At 30.2% G+C, this 12,920-nt stretch overlaps 1 protein-coding gene across 31 annotated transcripts in view; it reads right to left on the bottom strand.

Moving 5' to 3' along the window:
- The window catches only part of LOC143054256 (doublecortin domain-containing protein 2C-like), a 113,727-nt gene that overhangs the window by 28,144 nt on the left and 72,663 nt on the right, over nucleotides 1-12,920 (bottom strand). For 20 of the 31 annotated variants that reach the window (XM_076227213.1, XM_076227208.1, XM_076227190.1 and 17 more), the window contains 5 exons: nucleotides 12,057-12,128; nucleotides 11,053-11,135; nucleotides 9,394-9,518; nucleotides 6,409-6,498; nucleotides 2,100-2,132 (listed from right to left, as the gene is read on the bottom strand). In XM_076227213.1, coding sequence (XP_076083328.1) covers nucleotides 2,100-2,132; nucleotides 6,409-6,498; nucleotides 9,394-9,518; nucleotides 11,053-11,135; nucleotides 12,057-12,128 — 403 coding nt within the window. The remainder of the gene's footprint in view (nucleotides 1-2,099; nucleotides 2,133-6,408; nucleotides 6,499-9,393; nucleotides 9,519-11,052; nucleotides 11,136-12,056; nucleotides 12,129-12,920) is intronic. The other 11 variants (XM_076227209.1, XM_076227214.1, XM_076227200.1 and 8 more) reach the window with 3 other exon arrangements.

Raw genomic sequence — 12,920 nt, 5'->3', positions numbered from 1 at the left:
AAATAAAGAGGGGGGGGAGGGGGCGCCACCACTGCATTGAATGTCTTTCAGTTAGATTAATTAGTGTTATGATTCCTATTTTTCAAATCAATTTTTGTAAAAACATTCAGCTTTTTGTATTTGTTGAAAATTTACAAAAATAAACCTACATCATTGCTGTGTTGATCAACCAGGATGAAATATGAAATTACGTTGAATTAGTATTTTCAGATGAAAACAGGATATGTAAAAAAAGGACGTTGATAATTCATTCTGCATGCTGTCACACAGTGGAGTAAAGAGGTGTGGAATCAGGGTAACAACGTGCACCGTGCCGTCAAAACACTTCAAAATGGCCGATATTATAAACATATGTTACGGTTCTTTCTTCTCGCCTCAAATTTCTGTTGATAACAACGCAGTTTTCTTTAGTGTAAAGCATTTATTGAAGATTTCATCATGCATGCTTGTACAATAGCTTTATATACACCTCTTAAAACAAAGATGACAGACTTATAACCCACCTTAGATCATCACCATGTTCATCAAAATACAAGAATTTTTTACCTTAATTATTTTTTTTTTATCATTTAAAAAAAAATGAATTCTTATGAATTTGACCAAAGTGAAGCAACTGAAAGATAAAGCTCTTTTATCACGATTACCCCACTGCTATATTAAAGGACTTTAATTACTGATTATTCTAATTTTTGGTTTGAAGTAAATTCTCAAATCGTTAAATTTTCCATTTTTAACAAATCTGTAATCTTTGTTTCAAGATAACAATCTGAGTAACGCTACCATGCAAAATATTCAATATAAGCCTAAAACCCACATAAGTAGAAATATATAAACACATTCAGCTCAATGTCGTCAAATATTCAAATATCTTATAAAACAATTAGACTATCAATAAACAATTTCAACTATTTAAGCATTGAAAATATTATAAAACAAAAACAAATTTAATATAATACATGCATGCACTTATAAATAAATGTTTTGACTAAATAATCAAAGACATCCCCAAATGAAACATTAGCTGAATGCACCAAGTATTTACAATATTTAAAAAAGAAGAGATAAAAAACAGTAACAATATAAAGTGTATACAATATCAAAATTACTGATTTTCTCAATAAAAAATACAGTAAAAAGTGAGAAAATGTTATTTAAAAAAATTTGCAGTCTTCAATATTTGCATAATTTTCCTGACTAAAGGGTAAAGGGTAAGAAAACTAACTAGAGGTTGGGAATATTAGTGGAATCTTTTGTGCTTGGTGTTGAAGACTGAATCTTTATAATGATTGTCTCCCTTGCCCCCATTTCCTGTGTAAAAATCTTATAATTCAAAACTCAAGACATATGTGCAAATACAATGGTGCAAGTTATTATTTTACTACTCTAATAAATCAAATCAAAAATTGAAAAAAAGAAGTAATCAATAATCACTTGCCAAAATCTTTTTAGAAATATATTTACACCCCATCCCAATATCTTACAAAGCTTACAAAGCCTAACTCTCTTTAAGCAGTACATTTAATGATTTTGACAAGTTAAACCCAAACGCATCATTATTTTCCTATTTTCAACCAACCCTTACTCTCTTTAAGCAGTAATGATATTGCAAGTTAAATTCTAATGGGGCATTTATTTTCACAAAGCCTAACTCTCTTTAAGCAGTAAGGATTTTGGCAAGTTAAATCCAAATGAGTCATTATTTTCCACCAAGCCTAAGGTAACTTTTTCTAAGCAGTAATGATTTTTGGCAAGTTAAAACAAAATGGGTCGTTATTTTCCACTAAGCCTGTCTTTAAGCAGTAATGATTTGGCAAATCAAATGGGTCATTATTTTCCACCAAGCCTATGGTAACTCTTTCTAAGCAGTAATGATTTTGGCAAGTTAAATACATACTGGTCATTTTTTCCCACCAAGCCTGTCTTTAAGCAGTAATGATTTTGGCAAGTTAAATACAAACAGAACATTATTTTCCACCAAGCCTGACTTTAAGCAGTAATGATTTTGTCAAGTTAAATACAAATGGGTCATTATTTTCCATCAAGCCTGTCTTTAAGCAGTAATGATTTTGGCAAGTTTTGGGTCATTATATTCCACTTACCTTGCCCTGTTTCTCTTTCCTTATCCTTTCATCCTGTAATATTAGAATAGACAAAAAATGAAAAAAATATTCATTGGCCTACATGTCTTATCAACAATTATCATTTCAACAAAAATGAAATTAAGGCGAAGTGTACGTAATTAAACTACACAATGGATTTTTTTTAAATTTTACATGTAGATTCTGCTTGTAAAAATAAATCGGAAAATAAAATAAAAAAAGGGGGTAACCGTTTTCGTTTTTGAGATACGAGCTGTTGAAGTTAACAGTATCATACACCAAAATTACAAAGGATATATAGGAAAAATCGTGAAATTCGGCAGGAATTGTTACATTTCAAAGATTTTCTATTATATTAGACAATCGATTTTTTTTTAAATTTATGAGACGATTCTAAAATGTCTGAGGAATCGATTGGTGCAAAGAAAGTCCTTAGCAACCGTGCTACTTTTCAAGCTATACACTGTTAAAGTTGAATCTTGAGTGTAAAAAAACAAAAAACAACGACAACGTTATTGACGTCGCAGCAACAGTTACGACGCTTCATATAGTTCTATACTTGTATGAAATATATACCGTTTTGTTGGAGTTCGTGTTGCTCGGTCTTTAATTCTTTATGTTACGTTTTGTGTATTATTGTATTGTATTTGTCTATTATATTCGGGTGCGTGCGGAGATCGCCAAGCTAGAAAACGGTTGACATTTTTCCATTATAAACTAGAACTATTTTCTACCTTAATTGGTGCCTTATTTTTGTTAAAATCTAAACACTGCGACGTGTTTTCAAAATCTTTGTTCCCATAAAACTTCATTTTATCAAGGTCTCTTCTCAGAATATCAGCCATCTGTCTGGCACAGGATAACAAATCAATATTTAAGTAAATTTAAGTTGTGTGGTAATTCTTAGTACATTTGGGTAAATTAATCTTATATTTGTGCCGCATAAGCATCTCTATAATTCAACACATCCCTGAGCCACGACATTATATATTTTATGCATCACATGCGCTTCTTTTTATCACAATCCAGACCGGCTAGTAACCGTTGTATAACTTTACACGTCTGAAGACGAATATTTGAGTGAAACATTTTTGTATGATTTTTATTTCTGGAAATCAATCTGAAATCTACAACAGTCCTTTTCCGAAAGTCGGGCTGGACCTTTACTTTTATGTGCATTCGGGATTTACACAAATTGTAACCCGAATAATTCAGTCGTATTAATCAGCTGATGTACGCATGCTACATTTCTCGTGTGGGAGAAAATCGGACATGGAAAGGGCTTGAATTATTCGAGTTACTCAAATTGAAACTCGGGAATATATTTCTAGCTGTTCGGAATTCGCGGAAACAAATGATTTTTTTCGGCATTACGGTATTGAATCAATATGAGTCAGGGGCGTAGCTAGGTATTCAGTCAACTGTGTACACACGACATTCGATAATTATAGAGTTTTGACAACTTCACCGGCTTTCATCTACAGATAACATTGTTTATTAATTTATTTTTAATAAAACAAAAAAATGTGAAAAAATTATGTGTAGGCACGTGCCTAAAGTGCCTAACGGCAGCTACGCCCCTGTCCAGAGATACAAATTATTTCTTTTAACAAATTCGAATACCAGTCAGTTTATAGGACTTCAGTTTGAAATAGGGGCGGCAATCTATTCATTTTATCCAATCAATTGGGGGAGGGGTCAACATTGATAGTCAAAAAGCCTTGAAATATTCGATAAAAAACGTTGAATGTAAATTATATGAACTCCAAAGTCTCATATTATAAGACTAGCAAACCACGGGCTTCTCAATTCTTGTATGATCATGAACTAGGTGAAAACCTGGAGCTGACCGAGTGCGAGATCCTCATGGATAATCATCGAGGTCGTTAAACACCCCTTGCAGTAAACTTGGGTTAAATTTTTTAAAAAAATCGAAATGTAATAGTCTGAACACATTTCACCTCTCATTCCACTAAATATAATATTAAATTGCAGTTACAAGTTTCACAAAACTTCCCTGACCTCTTTTCTTTAACCATAATAGAGGGAGGAGGGAAGGAAATTCGGAAATAGAATTCCCGGATCCCGAAAAGGTCAATCCCGAAACCCCGAGCTTAAAAATCACCCGATCCCGGAGTTCCGATAAAGGTCCTAACCCCCCCCCCCCCCCTGTAATTCTATATTCTATTCATTCATAATCTTGAATTGAGACTTGATACTTCAAAATTACATTCTCTAATTTTGAATGATGCACACAGGCACAATAAAAGAAAACAGATTTCGCTATATCTCTCTTCGAAATTGGAATTTGTGAAAGAAGAAATAAATGACATGTTATATTTTATCTTACACATGTTACATGTGTACTTTCAATTTCAATATGGTTCTAAATTTAGATTTAGTTTTCCCATAAATTGCGGACGGAATAGAAGACACCTGTTTATTTTCTGCACATGCATGTAGAAAAAGTTGAAAACTGGGAGTTGAATGACATAATTTTTACTTATTTTAAGATAAATATTAGAGTGAGACAACTTTTAAGTTACTGAGTAATTTTAGGGCCTAATTTGTTTATTTTTTGTTTGTTTTCCGTCTTTGTTCTTTCTAATGGTAAGTTTTGCACTAGTGGTCAAATTATTCTCTTGGTATAGTCTGATTTCTTATATGAATATAAATCATGTCGTTAAATTTTCAATTACACAAAATACGAACTTTTCAACGTCTTTTTAATTAAACAATTAAATCCACACGTCTTTCATTAATTATTTGTAACAGGCTATTATAAAACTTTACGTTGAGTACTGTGTTTTTCGTTCAAGACTACGGTTTTTTTAAAACGATATTGTTGGGTCAATTCAGGTTTCATTTTAATTAATTTGATATCAATAGAAGAAAAATTGTTACATGTTTATTTGTTTATTTGTTTATAATTTTGTTGTGAGGCGTTTTTTTCTTTCTGTTGATATCATAAACACAAAATGCCTTCTCCTACGCGTCTAAAACAAAAACAAAACCAGTGTTTTTAAGTCAGGCTCCACACAGAACAACGTACAGAATGCTGTGATTTCTAATTGGAGTTATTTGGATAATTTCTATGAGGTTTAAGACAGCACAGGCGTGCTTGTTGGATTCGTTATAGACCGCAGAAAGTAGTTTCTCTTTCGTGTGTCCTTTCTTGGAGTAAGGGAGATAACTTGCGTAACTAACGACGAACGTTTTTAATCCCGTATTCCGCCAGAGGCGTGCAATTACGTACACTTCGCCTTAAAAACAAAAGATTTAAAAGATTAAAACAAAAAAATGAAATTTTACATTTTTTCGAAACAGTAATTCATCAGACTAAATTCATACAAAGTGAAATGATGCAGTTAAGAATTTTTCATGGTAAAACCAATTTCTGTGAAGACTTTTAATATTCTGCTGGTATAAATGTGATCAGAGCCTTCACAAATAAAAGTCCATTTTAATAACTTAATGAAATTATGAAATTGGTACCAAGGATGCATGTAATTAATCATGATAGATAAAGGTATAAATAAATATAGTGTTAGTGGTGTAAAATGTTGGTTATTATGACAATGGGTACTGCCAAGCATTAGTAGGTGCAAAATATATGATAAAGGGAAATAAATCATTTTGTATAAAACATAAAGGGGAATAACTCATTTTGTATAAATGATTAAAGGGGAAATAGCTCATTTTGTATAAATGACAATTTTTCTTGATATAAGACGTTCTTGTATTTATAAACTGAATGGTGCATTGTTATTGGTAATTCATTTAATTAAAAAAAAATGAAATAAGAGAAAAAAATTCTGACATGCATGTTCAAATGTAAAATTGAAGTACAATTTTTGCCCTTTAATATACTCATGCTTTTTCTTACAACTGTTTGATCAATCAATTTTGCACTGACAAAAATTTAGCACTTTGTTTCAAAATTATTTTAAAGCAGGTTTCATCAAAGCTGTAGAAAGGCAGTAAGCAGACAAATACATGTACATATTGTAGCAAAATCCATACTAGCAGAGCTTAATATAATCTCTAAGTTGAAAACAGGATTGTTAATGCTTTTTATTCTTATCAGCTTTGGGAGTTTTATTTTTCTTCAAAATGAGCCATTCAATTATACTCTCTAAGGATCAAGATTATAATGATATTCCATATATATATGTATAAAAAAAACTCCTTTATTGCCTTAAATTAATATTTTTTACACATTTTAAGTCTTAACTGACTAGCAAATATCACATTCATTTTAGATATAGTTCAAGGGTCATCTACATGGCATTCCATCATGCATTCTAACCTGTTGCTCTGACGACTCAGAAGGCTGACGACTTAGTTCCACGCCACTTGGAACTTTAGCTTCAGTTTCATCAGTAAAGTTCTCCTCTTCCTGACAAGTTTTTAGATAAGAAGAAAAGTGTGAATGATAGTAATGTGTGCATAAAAAAAATAAAACTGATTGAAGTTTGAAAATTATTTTTGTTTAAAAGTATTTTTTTTAATTCCATACTAATTTTGAAATTGAAAAAGATTTTTTTTTCAATCTTTCTTTTGTAGGTTAAAGAAAATGTTATCTTCAATTGCACATAACAATTATAAGTATAACATTTTTTTCTTCTTAAAAATTTCAAATTGACTTAAAAACAACACTAGATTAGACTTTCAAATCTATTATTCCAAACTTCAAATAGACTATATGACAATGATTAATGACAAATGGAATGATTTTTATTTTCTAAAGAAAAAAAACCCCACTATATCACCCTTTTAAAAGTACCTAAGGTTAGACAACTCTTATTTGACCCATTATCTCCCCTAGGTAGTTTGATCAAGAAAGGTTACAGTTATTGACAAACTAAATTAAGCTCCTTGCCCTTTTCGCAAATGGTAGATTTTTAGACCCCTATGTATAAGTTGACAATTTCTGTAAAATTTGAACCCAACCAATAACCTATACAAATCGGACATGAAATCCTATTGACTTTGGAAAAAAATGTTCTCCCTAAATTTAGTAATGATTATTGTGTTTTATTGTGCAGATTTGCGAGATTTCTAAATGTTCCAGCATGTTTGTTACAAATAAATATAAACAAAATATTACACACTACAGTGCATGATATACTTTTTTGTGTTTAATAATTAATGATGGATGAAAAATGGTACAAATGTTACCTTTTACCTTCGTCAAACTATGCAGATTTGATAATAAAGTGAAATTACAATTTTTCATTCTTACTCTATTCATTTTTTGTTGTTAGATTTATGTTATATCCCTTAGGAATAACAGTTCACCAAAGTCATAAAATATCTTGAGTTTCCATGGAAAAGAAGAAAATTTGTGTAATTTACTTCTGAAAAATGGCAAAGAAACAAAACATTAATTTTCCCTCTTTAGAATACTACATTGAAAACTGTATTTCCATTTTCAGAGCTGTTCAAAAAATAAATTCACATTATTTGCTTATTTGTACAGTTTGACTAAAGTAGAAGCATACAAAAATCAAAAGAAATAAATTTGACATATGATGATAATGTGATCTGACACACACAGGAAAATTTCTATTAAAATAGTTACGGTGCAAGAAAGTTATAATTTTTAAAAACACTGCCATGACCGTGATTGTCATTACTCATGACAACAACCAAGAGATCTTTCAATTAACTTCCTGTTTCAAAAAATTTCCCCATTTTAATTTTCCTGTATGTACTACTAATAAATTAGTAAATTTGGCTATAAAATTTAAAACATAAACTGAAATACTAATAAATTAGTAAATTTGGCAATAAATATTAAAAGAACTGAAATTATTGAAACTATTATAAAGTAAGCTCTATAGTATAATATAAATGTTTTATAAAAGGGTGGCAAATTGCTGAAAGCTATCAACCATTGAAAGAAATTTACTAATCTCTAGCTAATTCACACTTCTAGTCAAAGTTCTGTTTTTTTAAGCATTCTGTTCAGAAACACTTCATCTTCCAAATGACATTACCTCTAACTTATCAAGCAAAAGTATAAATTCATTTTTTGCAATATTTCATAATAATTGCGACAATCACTCTGGTTTGCTAGATCTTCTAAATGTCAGGGAGTGGTCTGTACAATGAGAATTAGGATTTAAACTTTGCCATTAAGGAGCTAGGTTAAATCTCTATTTTATCAGTTTATGTGTAGATATTTCTAAAATTAAATATTACAATGTTTGATTGGACAATTATTTTGATTACAAATGCATAAAGACTTTTGATTGGACAATCAGCCAATGGAAAACATGGCACATGATAATCTTCTACTAAGTATCAGAATGTTTGATTTCAGGATTACATATAGGGATGCTTATTAGTAAAAAAAATACTATTTGTAGATTTTAGTAGAACAAAATTCTAGACAAAAATTTCTAGACAAGAGACAATGTCCAGACATATGCCAAAGTTTCAATTTTATATCATGAAAAAATGGCTGTTATAAGACAACATTGAAGCCAACATAAGACCGATCCCTCATCCTACTGCAGTTTGCAATTTAATTACTGCACTTCCTAAAATATAAAAGAGGAAAAAGTGATATTGACAGAAACCTTAGAAATATGAAATCAAATTTAATAATTATACAAACTGTTTACCTAATCCATTTTTGATTTCTATCTATAAATTTGAATTGCCAAAGTCATTAGACAGAGTAAATACTATTGAAGAGATAGTTATCATTAATTAAGTATGTCTAAGCATGTGGGATGCATGATCATGCATCATACTTATTACGATGCTGCACAATATTTAAATTTTTTAAGCTTTTGTTTATCTTATGAAATGTTCATGATTCATTTTAGATATTGTTTAAGGGCGATGGAAATTTAGATGAATTGTAACTTGACAGACTCACAATAATGTCTGTTGAATGCATCAGGGTCTCATGTCAAGGTGGAGACCAAATATTGTCCATAAATATGGCAAAATATGAAAGTCAGGGTTTATCTTACCAGACCGTTACTTATGCTAGTAAAAATCAATAAACCAAAAAATTTGCTCCTTTGCCAATAAGGCTGTGTAGTTAAAATATCCTCACACAAAAATTATCTGACAATGCAAAATGTCTAAAACCATTCGTCATCCCATAATGCAGCATTATTTAAATTAGATCTGACAAACCAGAAAGAGTTGTTGATTTTTTAATTTAAAAATATTTTGATTTTTTTTCTACAAAATGGTTGTTATTTTCCTGCCAAAATGACATTTTTCATGTCAGATGATGCCACCCATTTTGAATTTAGTCAGGATGATTTACTTTAACTTCCTCTGCACGAACTTGGTCAATTGGAAGATCTACTTTCGTGTCCCCATTGTCACGCACCTCTTTTGCTCCCCTCGTGTCCCTGTTTTGACCTTTGGCCTTAAAAACACCACCATCATCTGCAATAAAACAAGTGCATATTTCACCAAGAAGTGCATAACACAAATATATCTAGGTCACCAGTTGCTATGGAAACACATTCTATTTGTGATTTCAAATTTCATTAGTTTGTTTATTTTGTTTTCTAGATTATTGAGGTAATAGTTTGAGATTCTACATTACACAAATGAATTCATTATTTTATTAACCACAACAACTCTCCAAACAACAATGGAAAATTAGGAGTTGATTAATTTACAAGTAGGTAGACTTTCAGTATGATGTTTTTTGAATGAAGGATTTCTTAAAATAGGAAGGTAGAACATGAGTAAAAAAATAAAATAGAAATCATTTAAAAAAATTGTTAGAAATATTTCTTTTGATATTGGTTTACTCCATTTTCTCTTGTAAAACAAAAATCTCAACTGTATTCATTTTTTTTAACGTAATATGTACCCTAAAAATAGTTTGTCAAGGCAGTTGTAAATAAAGCAAGCAGTAAAATATATCTTTAAGAAATTCTCAAATTTATGGTTTATACCATTCAAAACAGGGACAATAAAAGATTTATTTATTAACATTTTTGTATGCAGTTTTTGCACAATTTTCTACACAAGCCCACGCAAGTAATAGGGTACAGATTTTAAGATGCATTATATCAGGCGTTTCAAGCGGCAAAACACTATTCAAAAATTTGCCAGTCATTGAAATAATGACAATATATATGGTACAAAACATTGTGTACTTCTGCATTTAAATCATTCTTGTCGGGATAAATTCACCAATAAAACCTTATCAAAGGATTACATAGTTGTTTACAATTGAATTAAATATAAATTCAATTTGAAATCAATAGAATCTATTTCTCAATGACATGGAGACATTTCACCATCACTTTTTAAGCAGGTGTCAATTTCGTGCACACTCGCATGTCAAACTACAAAATTTACATGAAGTTGTGAAACAAATGATTATCTCCCCTTGACCAATGAGTTTTTAAATTTTTAACTGATGTACTTACCTTTTCTATTTATGAAATAATATTATAAATTTTTGTTTTTAATACAAACTTTGTAAGAATTGAATATATTTAACTATTTACATGGAAGAAATAATAAACTCTACCACAAATATTTTTTTACCAATTCTAAAAGTGTATTCAAAGACATCAGTAAAAAAATATCTTGTTCTAAATTTCATTTTCAATTTAAAAAAACTTTTTGTAGATTGTGTCATTTAGATTTTGTATTAGAATGGTCTTTGATAGCTTGTTGTTTGGCTTAAGCCAAGACTCAGTGTTGAAGACCGTACAACTGTTGTTGATAGTTCTTTCAATGTGTTTAGGAGCCATTGGTGACCTCAGGCTGTTTGTTGCTCTTTGGTAAGGTAACTAATTGCCTCTTTGACACATCCCCCATTACCATTCTCAATTTTATGGTTATCATCATGTTTTCAGTGTTTTTTTTTTCTTTCTGTGTTTTAGACACATATAATCTACATAACCGCTTTGCTTTTGTGTTTGATTTGATCAGTAATCATTATGAGAACAGTTACCTTTATCGTAATCTGCTTGTTTTGGAGTTCTTTTCGTGTGTTTTGCTGCTTTCACTGGAACACCATTCACCTGATTTCTTTTTCTACCAAAAAATTATTAAAACAATAAATCATCAAGGAAGTAATAAATAAATGTCCTTTCTAAGTTAAAAGAGTTTGAGATCTGTTTGAAATAAATACATTTTTAGGTAAGGGTGAAGGTTGGTACCTACTAAAATGTTTAAACCCGGTGCATTTGTTTGTACCTGTCCAAAGTAAGTGTTTCTCATAATTTGTTTTTTATAAAGATTATACTTGGTTTTCCCCATCTGAATGGTTTTACACTAGTCAATTTTTGGACCCTTTATAGCTTGCTGTTTGGTATGAGCTAAGGCTCTGTGTTAAAGAACATACTTTTAACCAATAATGGTTTACTTTTAAAGTTTATGACTTAGATGGAGAGTTGTCTCATTGGCAATCATACCACATCTTTAAATATCTAATTAATCTTCAATTGTTTTTGTGATATCATTGCCCCAGTATCCACCCACATAATTTTTCAATCCAATTACTTCATTGTAAAATTCCAAATGGATGAGAAGGGCTTCTCTGTTGAACAATCATAAAAATGGTTTTTCCAAACAAAAGAACCCAAAATTCTATCTGTGTTGATTTTTTCTTCTCTGATAGAATCAATATCTTTTTGAAGATTTTAAAAAATTTCCTTTGAATGACTTATCAAAAATGATCATCGATTTGTAAAAAAAACCAAAAAACAACAAACAAAAAAATCCAACAACAAAAAGAAAGCCATTAGAACTGTGAATCCCTATCACATGTGGGATACAAATTTTCAAGGATGTCATGGTATTACACTAAATACAAAATATTTATAGGCTTGTATATATATGCAATATTCATGAAAAACATTTTGTCTGCAATCCAACAAAATTGGTACCAATTAAAATAGATGAAACTATTGTAATGTTTAAAGTATCCGCTGACACGAATCTAAGCATACTGACCTAGTTTCTGGATATGAACTAACGGAATGGTCTGGTGAATGTTTCTTTTGACTGTTTATTGGTGGCAGCGTTCTGAAATTACAAAATAATAACAAGATAATTCATCTATCAACTATTTAGTACTTCAAACATGATAACTCAGCAGCAGTGATCTCTTAGAATTCTATCGATGTCATTGAAAATAAAAACGACAATTAACAGGCTATTATTTGAACTTGGAATTATTTTTAATTATGGAATTTGCATAATTTCTTGTGCTGGAATTTTAAAATAAATTCCATGTTTATTTGCCCAAAATATGTATGATAATGTTTTGAACGGATCATAACACTTTCCATACAATGTATTTTGTATAGATAGTGTTGTGTGCGGCACAGTACATTCTATTGAAAATGTACTATCTTCTTTGTAATAGAAAGTGTTGTGCGCAGCACAGAACATTTCAGTACAGAATAAACATGAAATTCATTAAAAAATTTCCAGCACAAAAAATTATGCAAATTCCATAATTAAAATTATTCCAAGTTCTAATAATAGTCTGTTAATTGTTGTTTGTTTGTTTGTTTGTCATAATGGGAGATGGATGGTAAGGACTTAGGTTGTTGTTTTACATCTTGGTAGAATATCCAAGTCAAGTGTTATACCTAAACCATTTGAAATTTACAGTGTGAAAAAATAAATCTCCAGTTTAAACTAGCTAAAAATGGTTTAAAAGCTATTTGCCTATCTTGCAATCCTACTTTTCTTTATCATGTCAGCTTAAATTTGGGTATTATGATTTTTTTTGGGCTTAAATAATAAGGTCCTACTGTAAAAAAAATTATTACTACTAATATACCTCTTTTTTTCAAATATCAAATTGCT

Source organism: Mytilus galloprovincialis, chromosome 12, assembly GCF_965363235.1.
Source record: "Mytilus galloprovincialis chromosome 12, xbMytGall1.hap1.1, whole genome shotgun sequence".
NCBI lineage: Eukaryota > Metazoa > Mollusca > Bivalvia > Mytilida > Mytilidae > Mytilus > Mytilus galloprovincialis.
The sequence above is the reverse complement of the archived record's forward strand: the minus strand, read 5'-3'. Positions and strand labels throughout refer to the sequence as shown.